This window comes from Gadus chalcogrammus, chromosome 15 (genome assembly GCF_026213295.1).
Source record: "Gadus chalcogrammus isolate NIFS_2021 chromosome 15, NIFS_Gcha_1.0, whole genome shotgun sequence".
In the NCBI taxonomy this organism is placed as follows: Eukaryota; Metazoa; Chordata; class Actinopteri; order Gadiformes; family Gadidae; genus Gadus; species Gadus chalcogrammus.
The window spans coordinates 1,372,486-1,392,930 of record NC_079426.1 but is presented as its reverse complement, the minus strand read 5'-3'; the positions used below and the strand labels follow the sequence as shown (position 1 = coordinate 1,392,930).

The 20,445-nt window shown below is 45.6% G+C and overlaps 2 protein-coding genes across 2 annotated transcripts; both read left to right on the top strand.

Annotated features, from left to right (window-relative positions):
* Positions 1-2,101: 2,101 nt before the first annotated feature.
* Positions 2,102-5,108, top strand: LOC130404561 (E3 ubiquitin-protein ligase TRIM39-like). Its single transcript, XM_056609367.1, has 2 exons — positions 2,102-2,734; positions 2,838-5,108. Exon 2 carries the CDS (start codon positions 2,840-2,842, stop codon positions 4,463-4,465), a length of 1,626 nt encoding a protein of 541 aa, XP_056465342.1. The 5' UTR covers positions 2,102-2,734; positions 2,838-2,839; the 3' UTR covers positions 4,466-5,108.
* An 11,382-nt stretch (positions 5,109-16,490) lies between these two features.
* Positions 16,491-18,931, top strand: LOC130404342 (E3 ubiquitin-protein ligase TRIM39-like). Its single transcript, XM_056609020.1, has 2 exons — positions 16,491-16,666; positions 16,771-18,931. Exon 2 carries the CDS (start codon positions 16,773-16,775, stop codon positions 18,384-18,386), a length of 1,614 nt encoding a protein of 537 aa, XP_056464995.1. The 5' UTR covers positions 16,491-16,666; positions 16,771-16,772; the 3' UTR covers positions 18,387-18,931.
* The last annotated feature ends 1,514 nt before the right edge of the window (positions 18,932-20,445 follow it).

Below are 20,445 nucleotides of genomic sequence, written 5' to 3'. Positions count from 1 at the left end.
GCAGCTATAGGTATGTTCAGTTTTCAGAAGGAAGAGAAAAATCGTGTCAAAAGTGTTATTAAAATAGCCTAGGTTTTACTTTACATTTGACAACATTGTCCAACTGAATGAAAACATTTTCCATATAAACCTTTAAAAAAAGGAGACAATGTTTACATTTAGGAAATTGCACAAAAGAATCATTCAAAAAAATAACGTAAATCATGATCTCACTTGCATCGTAATATTACTGTAACCAAATCACCCAAGGACAATCGTAACGACAAACGTCAACAAATCCCTAAATCTTTCACACACGTACACACTAGTCTGTTATTTTTTTTCCTTGTCACATTTTTTGTATGGCAATGTCTCCAATGTTTAGGCTCGTCAGTAGTCTTACTAGGCCACCACTTGAGTCAATATTCCACTAGTTTGTGCAAACCAGGCGACTCCTTGTAAAGTGGTTCCCCATTATTGTTGCTCTCTCCAGGTGGACGGGATAGGCTATGTTAAGGCTTGAAATCTAAATGTTTCAGGCTATTTATGTCCAACATGAAAGGCAAAGCGCTGCACAATTTGAAGAATAATGACACTATAGGCAGAATGTAAACCCCCTCCAAATTGCTAAGCGTTTTGCCGCCTATATAATATCCTACTTTGGCAAGTAAACCATATTTTAACATCTTGCATAAATTAAAGTACAAGCTTTTGGATAATTAGTAGCCACGTAAAGTAAATTGCAATGGAAATCCTGACTGCACTTCTGCTATAAAAATCATGGATTGATTTTCAGCGCTATTTTCAGCGCTATGATATGATATAATATATATCTATGTATAATATGATATTATTTAGATATAGAGCTCCAGGACTCCCGCCGGAGCACCCGGAGTGAATATTTACAGAACACGGCCAAAAGCTTTGTGCGCCTCGGCATTGCGATGCATCCACTGTAAACACGAGCGAGCATGGTCCATGGTCCCGTGGCCTCAAGCTGCTCAGCTGCTCGTCCGCTGGTCCACAAAATCTTAGCTATGCTCTGATTGGAGGGGAGTGGGGGAGTGGAGCCGGGAGGTAATATTCAACTGTGCCGAAACTGACTCGCTCGTTTGGTAACTGTAGGCGGGTTACTTTCAGAAATGCATATCAATCTCACCCAAGAAATAATGTACGGACTTTTTCTGTTCCATTACCATATCCTCCAACACTGTCTAACCCCTCCCTGATCCATTACCACATATATCCTTAAACACTGTCTAACCCTGCACCCTCTTCCATTACCACATATATCCTTAAACACTGTCTAACGGTTAGACAGTGTTTAAGGATATATGTGGTAATGGAACAGGGAGGGGTTAGACAGTGTTTAAGGATATATGTAGTAATAGAACAGGGAGGGGTTAGACTCTAACCTACATATATCCTCCAACACTGTCTAACCCCTACCTGTTCCATTACCACATTTATCATTAAGCACTGTCTAACCCCACCCCGTCCTGGCAGTTTGCATACAAATGTCAAACACAAGGAGGGTTTACATATGAGGGCTGGCCGTCTGTCCACAGCCGCAACAAATCATAAAAGGCCACATTTACAGAAGAATAAGTTGAGTTTGGATTTTTATTTTTTTCGTTATTCAGAAAAGGTACTCCAGTCAGGATCGCTTTTAGCACTCTTCATTTGGCCTGGTTTCGGTGTGGTAAACATGAAACAATAGGAGGGGAATTGTATACACACGCGGAGCGACGCTTAGCGGAGCATCCGAGGTTAACCTGCCTCTAGTATCTCTATCCTCTTCTGGGTTCTGCTCTGTATGGAGTAGGCGTGGCCTATATGACGCACTACGTCCTCTGATTGGCTATGGTTTTGAGAGCCCGCCTCCAGCCTACTCATATGTTTGATGATGCTGCCATCTTGTGTCCATGAGCAGTAATTACAGCTTATATGTTTGGTGCTGCTCCCTTGTGGCTATGTGCAGATATTGCAGCTTATGTGCTTATTTGCGTCACAGTCCTCACATGTTGCTGCTCCTCGCGATCCCCACCATACTTTTATTAACAATACATTAAGTCTTCCATCCTATTATTTGTGAATTTTCTAGGTAAAGCTATTTTTAATTCAGTGGAATTATCTGCTGCATGGCTGCAAGTGTTTATTTGGCTGACTGAAGGTGAACTCGTCGGTCAGGTTCGTCTGCCCTACCCCGAGTCACATGACTTAGAGGTTTTAGGAGGTTAGAATCTGGGAGAGAAGCCTTATATCACTAGCACCACCACTACCCAGCGTTAACTTAATATGAAATAACCATAATAGCACAGGTTATATGGGCACACATGGAGAGGGTTGTTTTTATATTAAGACTGTGGAGAAAATACCAGGAACAGTCAAAATCAAGTCAAATGTATTCTTACAGCTCTTACTCAGTTAGTCACAACACAACTCACCACTGAATCAAAGTTTATTTTTTTCCCGGGCTCTCTGTGTCCAATCTTTTTAAGGTTGAACATATTTGAATGCCGCAAAGAAGAGAAAACATCAACGCATTTATGTAGCCTACACAGTGCATGAATACACCAAAGTCTGAGTGTGTTCGTGGGGGCGGAGCCAAGGGTTAAGGGAGGAGCCATGTGTTAGGGGAGGAGAGGACGTCATATTGAGGAAACGAAACCAAAGCAACCCACCTCGAAGCTGTTCTCCCGTTCAGGAGAAAATAAATCGCATTTTGGGACAAAAAGTCTGACAATAAGAACAAGTAAGTAAAACAGCACAACTTTGCGAAAGTTAAAACATCTCTTCCCGTTATCGAATTAGAAATCTGTATTGCTCAATACATAAACCTTGTCGTCTGTGTCTAGGAATGGCCTGTGCTAACACTTCGTGGTCTGAAGAAAACTTTTCATGTTCCATCTGTCTGGATGTGTTCAACAGTCCAGTTTCCACCGCATGTGGACACAACTTCTGCAGAACCTGTATTACAAAGTTCTGGGATGAACAAGTCCAGTACAAATGTCCTGTTTGCAACAAGCTTTTCAACACAAGACCTGATCTTCAGGTCAATACCTTCTTATCAGAGCTGGCTGCTCAGATTAGAACAACCGTACGAGTAAAAGAGCAGCCTTGTGTTGAACCAGCAGAAGTTCCCTGTGACGTCTGTACTGGGACCCAGCAGAAGGCCGTGAAGTCCTGCCTAATGTGTTTTACCTCTTACTGCCAAACCCACCTGGAGCCACATCAGGTAGTCGCTCGCCTGCAGAAACATCTGCTGGTCGAGCCTATGGACCGTCTGGAAGACTTGATGTGTAAGAAACACGAACGACTTCTGGAGCTCTTCTGCCAGACTGAACAGGTGTGTGTGTGTCTGTTGTGCACAGTGACAGACCACAAGTCCCATCCTGTTGTACCTCTAAAGGAGGAATATGAAGTGAAGACGGCCCAGCTGGGGAAGATAGAGGCTGAAGTTCCGCAGATGATCCAGGAGAGAAAACAAAAGATTAAGGAGATCAAAGACACAGTGGAACTGAGCAACAAAGACGCAGACAGAGAGATAGCCCATGGTGGGCAGGTCTTCACTGCTCTGATAGGCTGTGTTAGAAAGGGCCGGGATGAATACAAAAAAACGGTTAAAAAGAAACTGAAATCCACAGTGAAACGAGCTGAAGACCTCATCAAAGAGCTGGAGCAGGAAATAGAAGATCTGACCAATAGAAGCTCAGAGGTAAAGCGGCTCTCACACACTGAAGACCACCTCCACTTCCTCCAGACCTTCAGATCCCTGAAGGATCCTCCACCCACCAGGGACTGGACCACGGTGGAGGTCCGTCCTCCGTCATACGAAGGGACCTTGAGGAGATCCCTGGATCAGCTGGAGGAGACACTGAACATGGAGATGAAGAAGCTGCCTGATGATGCTGAACTGAAGAGGGTCCAGAAGTATGAAGTAGATGTGACTCTGGATCCTGATACAGCTAGTGTCTGGCTCATCCTGTCTGAGGATGGGAAACAAGTACATGATGGAGGTGAAGAGAAGGAACTCCCAGACAACCATAAGAGATTTACATACTATACATCTGTTCTCACGAGGCAGAGCTTCTCCTCAGGGAGATTTTACTTTGAGGTCCAGGTTAAAGACAAGACTGCATGGTGGTTAGGAGTGGCCAGAGAGTCCATCGACAGAAAAGGTGAGACAGAGACGACCCCTGAGACAGGTTACTGGACTCTTTCCTACGACAATGATGGGTTGGTATTTAGTGATGACCCTTCTGTCCGTCTCCCCCTGAGAGCTGAGCTCCAGAAGGTGGGGGTGTTTGTTGATTATGATGAGGGTCTGGTCTCCTTCTATGATGTGGAAGCCAGGGTTCATATCTACTCTGCTACTGGCTGCACCTTCACTGAGCCTCTCTATCCAATCCTCGATCCATGGTATCAAGAAGAAGGTAGAAACTCTGCCCCCCTGATCATCTCACCTGTCAATCAAACAGACTAGGACCTTTGTTTGATAATAAAATAATCAAACGACCAAAACAACAAATGTTGTTTCCTGAATTAGAATAGAATTAGAATCTCTACTATGTGAGATCTGAGAGATCTGCATTAATGTCATACTGCTGTCATTTAACGAGGAGAATATATTTAAGAATTAACCCTGTAGTTGTGTAATATAACCCTTTATAAAGGGTTATATTACACTCCATTTATGTGTCTGTTTTCCTTTATTTCTTTTACACGTTTAAAGATATAATATTTTTTGCAGTGATTTTAATAAAAATAAAATGCAAATATTGTAATGCGTAGGCCTACATTATCATTGTAATGGATCATTTCAGGGGAATAGATACATTCCAGGCAAATAGTGTTCAGTATTAATACTGTTTCTGTAAAATACTGTTTCTGTAAGTGTGATACAACAAATAAAATTGTTTATTTCTAAACCCTTAATTTTGATGATCTGAGATTGATGGAACGTTTTAAATCATTGAAGAAATCTAAAAGTTTGTTGTTGATGAACCATTAAATTAATCTCCAATATACAACAACCCACCCTGTGTTACACACTTACACAAAGGTCACAGTGACTACATGTAAAGATACTCCCCATGTGTGTGAGTACTGTGACTTTTCTTGTCAGCTCTCCTCTCAATCCTCTCCTCTCCTCTCCTCTCCATCCTCTCCTCTCCTCTCAATCCTCTCCTCTCATCCCCTCTCTTTTCTCCTCCTCTATTATCTCTGCTCTCCTCTCTAGCTCATCTAGGATTGTGTTCATTATTGTCGTACATCATTCATTCAGTGATTTACGACAATGTCAAAGGTCACCCCATTTAGATCGGTGAATCTAAAATAGATGTAGTACAACTGAACTCCCACTGGGGGAGCTGCACACCTTGCATGTTATGGACGAACAACACCTTTGATGTGTCCCTTTGATCTTACAAGGCTTGAGGAACATGGTTCACTAATAAATCCAATCAATTTAAAACACAATCTCCATAATCCAAGAAACGCGAAACCTTTATGGATTTCTCGTTATTGGAAAATGCCTTGTAAACTCTCTGTTGGCATGTTTAGAACATGAATCTTTAGAGTTTACTTTTAGTAGAAGAAGCTGTTGGGAGCGGATGATCGACCAATGAGAGGACAGAGAAGGTGGAGATGAGGAGGAGCATGTGTGAGTAGTAGATCACATACTTTCACTTTCAGTACTTTTGATCGGGCGTACTTCCGATCCCAGACAGGAAGTAGTGGGGCCTCCGTGCCAGATGTGTGTTTGAGTCGGATGTTTGTGTGTGTGTGTGTGTGTGTGTGTGTGTGTGTGTGTGTGTGTGTGTGTGTGTGTGTGTGTGTGTGTGTGTGTGTGTGTGTGTGTGTGTGTGTGTGTGTGCCATGCCTGTGAGTATACCTCCACAGTCTCCTGCAGCGTCCTCACAGCCCTCTCCTTCTCCTGCAGCATTAACCGGAGTGCAGGGTCCATCTCTGTGACGTCGCGCTCCAAGGCCTTGGGTTTGCTGTCGAGCAACAAAAGAAGCCCCTAGCACTGACGTTAGCGGAGCTAGTTGTTCTCTTCTGACGTAAAGGGATTCTGTTCAGTAAATACCTGCCAGCTCTGACCCCGCAGCACCTGCCAACTACCGCCCCGTCTCCATGAATCGGACGCGCACGTCGGCATTGAATGTCTTTCGACTGCTACCCAACTCTACATCAAAACAAAGCCCCCCCCCTCTGCAGCCCTATCCACACTCTGCGCCGGCCTGGAGGAGACAAAGGCCTGGAGGACGGCTCACTTCCTGCTACTCAATAGCTCCAAGACGGAAGCCATCCTTGTTGGCCCTCCACGCCCGACCCGGTCACCCACCGTCACCAGCACCACCTTCTGCAGCCACGACATCCACCCCTCCTCCTCAGGCCCCCACCTCGGTGTCAGAGTGGACCCCCACCTGACCTCTGAGGCCCCGACATCCACCCCTCCTCCTCAGACCCCCTCCTCGGGGTCAGAGCGGACCCCCACCTGACCTCTGAGGCCCCGACATCCACCCCTCCTCCTCAGGCCCCCACCTCGGTGTCAGAACGGACCCCCACCTGACCTCTGAGGCCCCCACCTCGGTGTCAGAGTGGACCCCCACCTGACCTCTGAGGCCCCCGTTAAACACCTTTGCAAAACCTGAGGCTTGAAATCTAAATGTTTTGAGGCTATTTGTGTCCAACATGAAAGGCTAAGCGCTGCATATTTTTTTAAATAATGACACAAGCAGGCAGAATGTAAACCGCCTTTATTCCAAATATGCGAAGCGTTTTGCCGCTAATATTAATATCCTACTATTGAGAAGAATTGTAACATCTTGCATAAATTAAAGTGCAAGCTTTTGGATAATTAGTGATATGATATGAAATAGATAACTATGTATAGTATGATATTACTTAGATAAAGAGCTCCAGGACTCCCGCCGGAGAACCCGGAGCGTTCTAGAATATTTACAGAACACGGCCAAAGGCTGTGTGCGCCTCGCCATTAAGATCCATCCACTGTAAACAGGGCGCATGGTCCCGGGGCCTCAAGCTGCTCAGGCCCACACCCCCACCCTCCACCCCCACCCTCGTCATTCCATAAAACCGTTTCTGAATTCACTGTAAAACGCTGTGGATTAATAACTGTCAACAACTAAACAGTGAGCAGTAGAAAGCCCCTCATACAGTCTGGGCCGGAGGGCCCTGCTGCCCCCAGCTGGTACCTTGTCCACGTGGTTCACCACCGCAAGCATCCTCGCTGTCACAGTCTTCCTGCCGTACTTCTTGTACTAGAAAGGCAGCACAAAACGTGAATGAATACTGAGGGTGACCCGTTATAATCACAGTGATATGAGAATACGTTAGGAACAGCGACCGTACCTCCGCATGGTCCACCACCAGAACCAATCCACTGTTCTGGTTCTGCCGATCTGGAACTTCTTCATCTGCTCAGAGCTTTTCTAAATAATCAAATGAAAGTTACACATGTATGGTTGTTTTGGTCTAGTTTTCATGTTCTATCATAATTTATTTAAATTATTTAGCTCTTAAAAAAATACAATGTGATAAAGGAACTGCACAAGCTATGAAAACACTATGTGAACAACAACTTTTTTGAGATAGTTTATATCGTTTTTTAAGGGTATTTGTTTCATATTTGATCACTTGAGGTAGTTTTTTCAGGCTGTCCACACATGTCCCTAGAAAAACATGCAATAAATAAGAGAAAGGACGAATTAGAAAGAAAAATAAAGATATAAAAAAAATATATATTTGTCATCCTAAAAAAAAAAATATGATGTTTGTGACATTTATAAAAAAAATAACGGGAACTGTCCAAGACAGGCCACTAGAGGGCAGTGAGGCCGTTGTTTCCAGATTGAGTTTGATACACAGATAGCAGCAGGATTAAAGTTATAAATCATTATATCATCATTAACCAATCTATATAATGCATTGATTAAGTTACAGCAGTAGGCCTATCTTGTGATAATGCTCCCCGAATTCACTTTGGGGAAAACACTGGCGTGATACTGTGTTGTGTGTGCATAGATCGGCTATTACATATGCATGACAGTAGGTGGCAATCTCAGGTCGCTAGAGGACCATGAGATTTAGAGTTCTACCAATGTTGTCAAAGTTGTGTTTTCAAGGTTAACGCATGCAAATAGAGAGGTACTACTCATAATAACAAGAAGATACAATCAATGTTGTTTCAACATTTGATAATTAAGACACAATATTGTGCGTGTGCGTGCGTGCGTGCGTGTTTGTGTGTCTATGCTGTGTGTGAAGTGGTGAGCGAGTTCAACTCCAAGCTGAAAGGTTCTGGGTTTGATCCCCAATGTCTGCAGCCTAACCTGATTTATCCTATAGAGCAAGACGCCCCCTAACCCCTCCCTGTTCCATTACCACATATATCCTTAAACACTGTCTAACCCCTCCCTGTTCCATTACCACATATATCCTTAAACACTGTCTAACCCCTCCCTGTTCCATTACCACATATATCCTCCAACACTGTCTAACCCCTCCCTGATCCATTACCACATATATCCTTAAACACTGTCTAACCCCTCCCTGTTCCATTACCACATATATCCTTAAACACTGTCTAACCCCTCCCTGTTCCATTACCACATATATCCTTAAACACTGTCTAACCCCTCCCTGTTCCATTACCACATATATCCTTAAACACTGTCTAACCCCTCCCTGTTCCATTACCAGATATATCCTTAAACACTGTCTAACCCCTACCTGTTCCATTACCACATATATCCTTAAACACTGTCTAACCCCTCCCTGTTCCATTACCACATATATCCTTAAACACTGTCTAACCCCTCCCTGCTTCTGACAGTTTGCATACAAATGTCAAACACAAGGAGGGTCTACATATGAGGGCGGGCCATCGGTCCACAGCCGCAACAAATCGTAAAAAAATGACGCATTTAAAACTCTTCAAAATCCTCACAGAGACACCTGGGGACAGGTTGAAGAAGAATAAGGCGGAGTTTGGATTTTTATTTATTTCTCTTGATATTATCACTTCATTATCATTAATATCATGCATTTTGATTTCTCCATACAGTTATTAAGGGACTGTAATATGACCAGTGAAAAAATATTTGTATCAGGAAGGGGGGCGGGGGCGATATTATTTCCCCACCATACTGTTATAAACAATACATTAAGTCTTCCATCTTATAATTTGTGAATTTTCTAGGTAAACCTATTTTTAATTCAGTGAAATTAACTTCTGCATGCTGCAAGAGCTTGTTGGCTCTGACTGAAGGTGAACTCTTCGTTCTGGTTCGTTGCCCTGCCCCGAGTCACATGACTTGCAGGCACAGTCAAAATTTAGTCAAATGTATTTGTACAGCTCGTACGGCCACACCAACCGCGTTACTCGCGTTAGGGGCGTCCAAACTCGGCATTTTTGCATAGGGAACCATTGGTATAGGCGCGTAGACGCGTTGAAGCGTCGCGTTACGGTACGGCCACACCAACCGCGTTTTACGCAGCTAAAATGTTGCTTGACCAATTTGTGTTAAAAATGGTCAGCTACGCGCGTACGCATACGCGCGTAGATGAGACCGCCCAAAACGTCCCCCCCCCCGCCATTTTTCTTTTTCTTTTGCGCAGCCTGTGGCTGCGCTGGATTTAGGAGTCCGAGGAAGGAAACCCAAACGCCGCCGTGTTTGGGTGCATGATAGAGCTTGGATCGGGTTAGATTAAATAATCTCGGATATAAATAACAATAATCGGGTTAAATAACTTCACATGGTGTGTCTGGTGTGTTTCCAGCATTCGTAGTGTTGATCAGCAGAGAAATAGTCCGCCAAGACGTTGAGGTTGCTTAGCAACCAGAGACTCTGTCCATGCAAGTGAACGGAGCGTTCACTCTTCGTTATAACTATCAAACCAAACATCCTTCAGATTCACCGAGCGAACATTATGAAAGTAAAATGCACATTTCTCGCTAAAAATGTTTCCATAAACGCATTTAATGGCATAACTATGTTACTATTTCCACCCAGAATAAAGAAAGATGTCGGCCGTATGCTTCGGTGCAAGCGTCACTACTCTCTGCCAGTGACGTCTGGTCAAGCTTCACGCTGACTGGCTATCGCGGCTAAGCATCACGCGTATGAGCGTAAAAAGTTCAATTTTTTGAACTGCTCGCGTACGCGCGTATATATACGCGCGTATATATACGCGCCTCATACGCCCCCAACGCGAGTAAAATGTTGCTTGGTACGCATGATACGCGTGTACGCACCTCACACGCACGTAAACCAATGGTTCCCTATGGAAAAATTGCCGATTTTATACGCGTCTATTCGCGAAGTACGCGCTTGGTGTGTTCGCACCTTTAGTCACAAATCACCACTGAATCACAAAATGTGCTTTTTTTCCCGGGCTCTCCGTGTCCAGTCTTTTTAAGGTTGAACATATTTGAATGCCGTAAAGAGGAGAACGTATCAAATGCATTTTAAGCGGCCTTTACTGAATGCTTCAACATTCACAGGGTGTGAAAGTTTGAAACGTCAGCGAACCGTGGGGGCGGAGCCAGGTGTTAGGGGAGGAGCCATGTGTTAGGGGAGGAGCCAGGTGTTAGGGGAGGAGCCAGGTGTTAGGGGAGGAGCCAGGTGTTAGGGGAGGAGAGGAGAGGACGTCATGTTCAGGAAACGAAACTTAACATCCATAGAAACCAAAGCCACCCGATGTGGAAGCAGTTCTCTCTTTTAGGCAAGAAAATAAATGCATTTTGGAACAAATAGTCGGACAGAAATTAAGAACGAGGTGAGTAAAGCAACACAACTTTGAGGAGTCTTCCTGTTATTGAATTAGAAATATATAATTGCTCAATACATGAACCTTGTTTTCCGTTTTTAGGAATGGCCTGTGCTAACACGTCGTGGTCTGAAGAGAACTTTTCATGTTCCATCTGTCTGGATGTGTTCAACAGTCCAGTTACCACCACATGTGGACACAACTTCTGCAGAACCTGTATTACAAAGTTCTGGGATGAACAAGTCCAGTACAAATGTCCTGTTTGCAACAAGCTTTTCAACACAAGACCTGATCTACAGGTCAATACCTTCTTATCAGAGCTGGCTGCTCAGATTAGAACAACCGTACGAGTAAAAGAGCAGCCTTGTGTTGAACCAGCAGAAGTTCCCTGTGACGTCTGTACTGGGACCCAGCAGAAGGCTGTGAAGTCCTGCCTAATGTGTTTTACCTCTTACTGCCAAACCCACCTGGAGCCTCATCAGAGAGTCGCTCGCCTGCAGAAACATCGGCTGGTCGAGCCTATGGACCGTCTGGAAGACTTGATGTGTAAGAAACACGAACGACTTCTGGAGCTCTTCTGCCAGACTGAACAGGTGTGTGTGTGTCTGTTGTGCACAGTGACAGACCACAAGTCCCATCCTGTTGTACCTCTAAAGGAGGAATATGAAGTGAAGACGGCCCAGCTGGGGAAGACGGTGACTGACGTTCCGCAGAAGATCCAGGAGAGAAAACAAAAGATTAAGGAGATCAAAGACACAGTGGAACTGAGCAACAAAGACGCAGACAGAGAGATAGCCCATGGTGGGCAGGTCTTCACTGCTCTGATAGGCTGTGTTGAAAAGGGCCGGGATGAATTCAACCAAATGGTTAAAGAGAAACTGAAATCCACAGTGAAACGAGCTGAAGACCTCATCAAAGAGCTGGAGCAGGAAATAGAAGATCTGACCAATAGAAGCTCAGAGGTGAAGCGGCTCTCACACACTGAAGACCACCTCCACTTCCTCCAGACCTTCAGATCCCTGAAGGATCCTCCACCCACCAGGGACTGGACCACGGTGGAGGTCCGTCCTCCGTCATACGTAGGGACCTTGAGGAGACCCCTGGATCAGCTGGAGGAGACACTGAACATGGAGATGAAGAAGCTGCCTGATGATGCTGAACTGAAGAGGGTCCAGCAGTATGAAGTAGATGTGACTCTGGATCCTGATACAGCTCATCCCCAGCTCATCCTGTCTGAGGATGGGAAACAAGTACATGATGGAGGTGAAGAGGAGGAACTCCCAGACAACCCTAAGAGATTTACAAGGTATCCATTTGTTCTCACGAGGCAGAGCTTCTCCTCAGGGAGATTTTACTTTGAGGTCCAGGTTAAAGACAAGACTAAATGGGGGTTTGGAGTGGCCAGAGAGTCCATCGACAGAAAAGATGAGACAGAGTTGACCCCTGAGACGGGTTACTGGACTCTTTGGTACGACAAGGATGCGTTGGTATTTGGTGATAACCCTGATGTCGATCTCCCTCTGAGAGCTGAGCTCCAGGGTGTTTGTTGATTATGATGAGGGTCTGGTCTCCTTCTATGATGTGGAAGCCAGGGTTCATATCTACTCTGCTACTGGCTGCACCTTCACTGAGCCTCTCTATCCATTCCTCTGTCCATGTGATTATGAAGGAGGTAGAAACTCTGCCCCCCTGATCATCTCACCCGTCAATCAAACAGACTAGGACCTTTGTTTGATAATAAAATAATCAAACGACAAAACAACTAATGTTGTTTCCTGAATTAGAATAGAATTAGAATCTCTACTATGTGAGATCTGGGAGATCTGCATTAATGTCATACTGCTGTCATTTAACGAGGAGAATATCTTTAAAAATGAACCCTGCAGTTGTGTAATATAACCCTTTATAAAGCGTTATATTACACTCCATTTATGTGTCTGTTTTCCTTTTATTTATTTTACATGTTTAAAGATATAAAATTGGTTGCAGTTATGTAGAACATGTTCAGAGGATTAACATGTATATATAATAAAAAAATGTAACAGTTCTATTGGTTTTAATTTCTGATCATGTAATGACCAAACAATTCAAAGTTCTTGCACATTTTTTTTTTTCGATTTTAATAAAAAGAAAAGGCAAATATTGTTATGTGTAGGCATACATTATAATTGTAATGGATCATTTCAGGGAAATAGATACATTCCAGTCAAATAGTGCTCAGTATAAATACTGTTTCGGTAATAAAAAAAGTGTGATACAAAAAATTAAATTGTTTATTTCTAAACCCTTAATTTTGATGATCTGAGATTGATGGAACGTTTTAAATCATTGAAGAAATGTAACGGTTTGTAGTTGATGAACCAGTAAATTAATCTCCAATATACAACAACCCAACTTGTGTTACACACTTACACAAGGTCACAGTGACTACATGTAAAGATACTCCCCATGTGTGTGAGTACCGTGACTTTGTCTGGTCAGCCCTCCTCTCCTCTCCATCATCTCCTCTCCTCCCTCCTCTCCTCTCCATCATCTCCTCTCCTCCCTCCTCTCCTCTCCTCTCTCCTCTCTTCCCCCCTCCATCCTTTCCTCTCTTCTCTTCCTCCTCTCCCTTCTCTCCTCTCCTCTCTCCTCTCTCCTCTCTTCTCTATCTCTCTCCTCTCCTCTCCATCATCTCCTCTCCTCTCTCCTCTCTCCTCTCTCCTCTCTCCTCTCTCTTCTCTATCTCTCCTCCCCTCCATCCTTTCCTCCCTTCTCTCCTCTCCTCTCCTCTCCCCTCCATCCTTTCCTCTCTTCTCTTCCTCCTCTCCCTTCTCTCCTCTCCTCTCTCTTCTCCTCCTCTCTCTTATCTCTGCTCTCCTCTCTCTCTTATCTAGGATTGTGTTCATTAGTGTTATACATTACACATTAATGTTTATGTTTATCATTAATTAATGTAGATGAGTAAGAGCCGACGCATCCGGTCGTGATCCGGGGAGGGCAGAGGAAGAACAGAGCGGCAGAGGAGCTTGATGGGTCTGGTCTGGTCGGGGGGGCTGGTGACGTTGTTGTGCAATTAATTGTGCAATTATTGTAATTTCACAATTACAATAATTGTTTTTAATATTGTTGTGGATTATCTGTTGCCAGTCTACAGCCCATTTAGAACATTGGAAGCATGTTCCTCAAATTTAAATGAAGTTAAGTTAAGTTAAGTTAAGTTAAGGTATCCTTTATTCTCTCTCTCTGCTCTTGACCCGTCCGGGAGCTGGTGAACACACACACACACAGAGGAGTGACCTCGTCCACACACACGGGGTCACACACACACACGGGGGCACACACACACACGGGGGCACACACACACACACGGGCACACACACACACGGGGGGTACACACACGGGGGGTACACACACGGGGGGTACCCCGGCGTTCCCGGAGCAGTGGGCGGCCGCAGTGCAGCCCGGGGGCTTCAGGTGCCTTGCTCAAGGGAACCTCCTCTGTGGACGAGGACGGAGGAGAGTGCTGCACAACGACTCCCCCCGTCCACATAGCTCGCCTACCGGTCGGGACTCGACCCGGTCACCCTCCGGTTACCGGTCCACCTCCTTAACCAGTAGCCCCCGGACGCCCCGCGGACGTTCAGAGGGAGGGGCGGTATATAGAAACACTGAGGAGCCCTATCACAGATAACATGTTTAGGGAAGTGAAAGTCCTGCTCTGAGGGAGCTAGTGTGCTCCGTGTGCGGAGGGCTAGTGAGGGGGCAGAGGAGCAGAGAGGATCCCGAGGAAGGCCCAAGCCCCTCCAAGAGGTGGAGGACCACCACAGGGCAACACCCTCCCCATGTGGAGGCTGTGGGGGGGCCGGAGGACCCCTCTGTGGCCCGTGTAGACCCCTGGGGGGGGGGGGGGGGGGGGGGGGGGGGCGGGGTCTCCGGCCGGATCCCGGGACACAGACGGAGCTGACAGAGGACTCAGCTCGTCTGGAGGTGTTGAGCGCTCCGACCACAGCTCCCCCCGTATCTCCTCCTCCTGCAGGACCCGCCTGACGACCTGCAGCACAGGTCAGAGAGATGGAGGGTTAGATATGAAGGGCTGAACGGAGGGATGGATGGGTTAATGGACTCAGTAACGGTCTGGGTGGTCTCAGCCGACTTTGACGCTCTGTACGAGGAGCTGCAGCAGCTGGGACAGGGAGGCTTCGGGAGTGTCTTTGCTGGCTGCCGGAAAGAGGACCGTCTGCCTGTAAGAGTGACGCCACAAAGCCACACTCTGTGGAAGCACATACGTGTCTGATTCACGGCGTCCTCTGTTAAACACTAAAGCAGTGAGCTTGTGTCTTTGTTGCTTCGGTCGCTATAAAGCACATCCCCATGGCCAAGGTCACAATGACACAGGAGGTGGGTAGCTTTAATCGTGTTATTACCTACAGTAATGTTACGACTCTGCTTGTGATGGCGATCACATGCTCATGTTGAATCAATCAACCTGTTGGGAGGACTGCCGTTCTCCTGGTCTTGGCTCTGTAGCCGAGACCAGCTGGGTTTGAGTGTTTCAGGACTAGCTCCCTCTGTCTATCTACTCTCTGTGGTTCAGACGGTTGAAGGGCGGCTGACGGACTTCCCGCTGGAGGTGTCTTTGATGCTGAGGGCCGCTGGTCCACAGCCGCAACAAATCAAAAAAGGTCACATTTAAACAAAACAATAAGGCGGAGTTTGGATTTTTATTTATTTCTCTCTCAATATTATGACTTCAGTATCATTAATATCATGCATTTCAATTTCTCAATTAATTTATTAAGGACATTACTAGTGAAGGAATATGTGTATGGGGGTGGGAGGGTTAATATCAATTATTTGTGAATAAAGTTCTCCACGTGCAGAGCTCGAGGAAACGCGTCCTGTTGCGATATTCAGAAAAGGTACTCCTCCAGTCAGGATCGCTTTTAGCTCACTTCATTTGGCCTGGTTTCGGTGTGGTAAACATGAAACAATAGGAGGGGAATTGTATATACACGCGGAGCGACGCTTAGCGGAGCATCCGAGGTTAACCTGCCTCTAGTATCTCTGACCTCTTCTGGGTCCTGCTCTGAATGGAGTAGGCGTGGCCTATATGACGTCCAACGTCCTCTGATTGGCTATGGTTTTGAGAGCCCGCCTCCGGCCTCCTCATATGTGTAATGATGCTGCCATCTTGTTGTCATGAGCAGTTATTACAGCTTATATGTTTGGTGCTCCTCCCTTGTGGCTATGTGCAGATATTGCAGCTTATATGCTTATTTGAGTCACAGTTCTCACATGTTGCTGCTCCACGCGATCCCCACCATACTTTTATCAACAATACAGTAAATCGTCCATCTTATAATTTGTGAATTTTCTAGGAAAACCTATTTTTAATTCAGTGGAATTAACTGCCGTGCATTGCCTTGCCGTGGGTACTACAGTGACGGTTTCGGTGCGCAGTTGCTCCCGCGCCCCCTCCCTTCTCCGTTTGTTTCGTGTTTTTATATTAAGACTGTGGAGAAAATACTAGGCACAGTCAAAATCAAGTCAAATGTATTCTTACAGCTCTTACTCAGTTAGTCGCAACACAACTCACCACTGAATCAAAAAGTGTATTTTTTCCCCGGGCTCTCTGTGTCCAATCATTTTAAGGTTGAACATATTTCAATGTCGCAAAGAAGAGAAAACATCAACGCATTGAAGTAGCCTACAGTGCGTGATTGCACCAAAGTCTGAGTGTGTTCATGGGGGCGGAGCCAAGGGTTAAGGGAGGAGCCATGTGTTAGGGGAGGAGAGGACGTCATATTGAGGAAACGAAACCAAAGCAACCCACGTCGAAGCTGTTCAACCGTTCAGGAGAAAAATAAAACGCATTTTGGAACAAAAAGTCTGACAGTAAGACCAAGTAAGTAAAACAGCACAACTTTGAGAAAGTTAAATCCTCTCTTCCCGTTATCGAATTAGAAATCTATAATTGCTCAATACATAAACCTTGTCCTCTGTGTCTAGGAATGGCCTGTGCTAACACTTCGTGGTCTGAAGAGAACTTTTCATGTTCAATCTGTCTGGAAGTGTTCAACAGTCCCGTTACCACCACATGTGGACACAACTTCTGCAGAACCTGTATTACAAAGTTCTGGGATGAACAAGTCCAGTACAAATGTCCTATTTGCAACGAGATTTTCCATACAAGACCTGATTTACGGGTCAATACCTTCTTATCAGAGCTGGCTGCTCAGATTAGAACAACCGTACGAGTAAAAGAGCAGCCTTGTGTTGAACAAGCAGAAGTTCCCTGTGACGTCTGTACTGGGACCCAGCAGAAGGCTGTGAAGTCCTGCCTAGTGTGTCTTATCTCTTACTGCCAAACCCATCTGGAGCCACATCAGAGAGTCGCTGGGCTGAAGAAACATCGGCTGGTCGAGCCTATGGACCGTCTGGAAGACTTGATGTGTAAGAAACACGAACGACTTCTGGAGCTCTTCTGCCAGACTGAACAGGTGTGTGTGTGTCTGTTGTGCACAGTGACAGACCACAAGTCCCATCCTGTTGTACCTCTAAAGGAGGAATATGAAGTGAAGACGGTCCAGCTGGGGAAGACGGTGACTGACGTTCTGCAGAAGATCCAGGAGAGAAAACAAAAGATTAAGGAGATCAAAGACACAGTGGAACTGAGCAACAAAGACGCAGACAGAGAGATAGCCCATGGTGGGCAGGTCTTCACTGCTCTGATAGGCTGTGTTGAAAAGGGCCGGGATGAATTCAACCAATCGGTGAAAGAGAAACTGAAATCCACAGTGAAACGAGCTGAAGACCTCATCAAAGAGCTGGAGCAGGAAATAGAAGATCTGACCAATAGAAGCTCAGAGGTGAAGCGGCTCTCACACACTGAAGACCACCTCCACTTCCTCCAGACCTTCAGATCCCTGAAGGATCCTCCACCCACCAGGGACTGGACCACGGTGGAGGTCCGTCCTCCGTCATACGTAGGGACCTTGAGGAGATCCCTAGATCAGCTGGAGGAGACACTGAACATGGAGATGAAGAAGCTGTGTGATGATGCTGAACTGAAGAGGGTCCAGCAGTATGAAGTAGATGTGACTCTGGATCCTGATTCAGCTCATCCCCTTCTCATCCTGTCTGAGGATGGGAAACAAGTACATGATGGAGGTGTGTGGAAGAAACTCCCAGACAACCCTAAGAGATTTACAAAGTATATATTTGTTCTCACGAGGCAGAGCTTCTCCTCAGGGAGATTTTACTTTGAGGTCCAGGTTGAATACAAGGCTGCATGGGGGTTAGGAGTGGCCAGAGAGTCCATCGACAGAAAAGGTCTGACACAGTGGACCCCTGAGACGGGTTACTGGATTCTTTGGTACGACGAGGATGGGTTGGTATTTAGTGATGACCCTTCTGTCGGTCTCCCCCTGAGAGCTGAGCTCCAGAAGGTGGGGGTGTTTGTTGATTATGATGAGGGTCTGGTCTCCTTCTATGATGTGGAAGCCAGGGTTCGTATCTACTCTGCTACTGGCTGCACCTTCACTGAGCCTCTCTATCCAATCCTCAATGAAGGTGATATAAACGTTGCCCCCCTGATCATCTCACCTGTCAATCAAACAGACTAGGACCTTTGTTTGATAATAAAATAATCAAACGACCAAAACAACTAATGTTGTTTCCTGAATTAGAATAGAATTAGAATCTCTACTATGTGAGATCTGAGAGATCTGCATTAATGTCATACTGCTGTCATTTAACGCGGAGAATATTTGTAAGAATTAACCCTGCAGTTGTGTAACATAACCCTTTATAAAGGGTTATATTTCACTCCATTTATGTGTCTGTTTTCCCTTTATTTATTTTACATGTTTAAAGACATAAAATTGGTTGCAGTTATGTAGAACATGTTTAGAGGATTCACATGTATATATAATAAAAATATTTAACAATTCTATTGGTTTTAAATTCTGATTATGCAATGACCAAACAATTCAATGTTCTTACACATTTTTCTTTGTTGATTTTAATAAAAAAGAAAAGGCAAATATTGTTATGTGTAGGCATACATAATAATTGTAAAGGATCATTTCAGGGAAATAGATGTATTCAAGTCAAATAGTGTTCAGTATAAATACTGTTTCTGTAATAAAAAAAGTGTGATACAAAAAATAAAATTGTTTATTTCTAAACCCTTAATTTTGATGATCTGAGATTGATGGAACGTTTTAAATGATTGAAGAAATATAACGGTTTGTAGTTGATGATCCAGTAAATTAATCTCCAATATACAACAACCCAACTTGTGTTACACACTTACACAAAGGTCACAGTGACTACATGTAAAGATGCTCCCCATGTGTGTGAGTACCCTGACTTTTCTTGTCAGCTCTCCTCTCTCCATCCTCTCCTCTCCCTCTCTCTCTTCTCCTCCTCTCTCTTATCTCTGCTCTCCTCTGTAGTTCATCTAGGATTGTGTTCATTATTGTCAACATTATTGACAATGTCAAAGGTCACCCCATTTAGAATGCGTGCGTGTGTGTGTGTGTGTGTGTGTGTGTGTGTGTGTGTGTGTGTGTGTGTGTGTGTGTGTGTGTGTGTGTGTGTGTGTGTGTGTGTGTGTGTGTGTGCGTGTGCGTGCCATGCCTGTGAGTATACCTCCACAGTCTCCTGCAGCGTCCTCACAGCCCTCTCCTTCTCCTGCAGCATTAACCGGAGTGCAGGGTCCATCTCTGTGACGTCGCGCTCCAGGGCCTTGGGTTTGCTGTCCAGCAACAAAAGAAGCCCCAAGCACTGACGTTAGCGGAGCTAGTTGTTCTCTTCTGACGTAAAGGGATTCTGTTCAGTAAATACCTGCCGTTCACCGGGAACCTTTGGATTCTTCTGCTGCCCTCCACGGCTTTCATCTGAGCCTGAATGAGGGCCTCCAGTACATGTGTTTCTGAAGAGCACAGCAGACAAAGCCTCAGAAGAAGGCCCTGTCGCTGAGTCCGGGAACCGGCCCGTCTCACAGCAGTTGGAACGTGGAATGACCAATCGGTGCACACCAGGACGGCTGGACCCCCCCCCCCCCCCCCGTGCTCCACACTACGGGGGCACCAGAGGAGCATTCTTCTTTGACATTACCTATAGAAGAACCCCCCCCCTCAATAAGCCCAACAGACCAATCAGTTTCAGGAACCTTAAAAACATCAACCCAGTCCCCATGACTACTGACCTCCTCCGTCTCTCGCTGCCAGCCCCCCTTCAGTCACTGAATCTGTGGATCTCTACAATCCATCCCTCAGCCCCCTCCTGGACCGCCATGCCCCAGTCCAGCCCAGAACCGTCCCCTTCCCACGCTCAGCCCCCGGTACACCAGTGAGCTACGACTGCTGAAGAGAACGGGGCGTGTCCTAGAGCGGCGTTTAAGGACTCAGGACCGGCTGTTCACAAACTAGCCTAGCGGGAACATCAGAAGGCCTACAGCGAGCCCCTCAGTTAATTCAGTGGATTTAACTGCCGCATTGCTGCAAGTGTTTGTTTGCTCTGAATGAACCTGCCTTTACTGTGAACGTTTGAAACGTCGGTAAACCGTGGGGGCGGAGCCAGGTGTTAGGGGAGGAGCCTGGTGTTAGGGGAGGAGCCTGGTGTTAGGGGAGGAGCCGGGTGTTAGGGGAGGAGTCAGGTGGTACGGAGAGGACGTCT

Bases quoted from the DNA above. Each gene is read 5' to 3' on its own strand.
- LOC130404561 (XM_056609367.1), top strand. From the start codon at position 2,840: ATGGCCTGTGCTAACACTTCGTGGTCTGAAGAAAACTTTTCATGTTCC.
- LOC130404342 (XM_056609020.1), top strand. From the start codon at position 16,773: ATGGCCTGTGCTAACACTTCGTGGTCTGAAGAGAACTTTTCATGTTCA.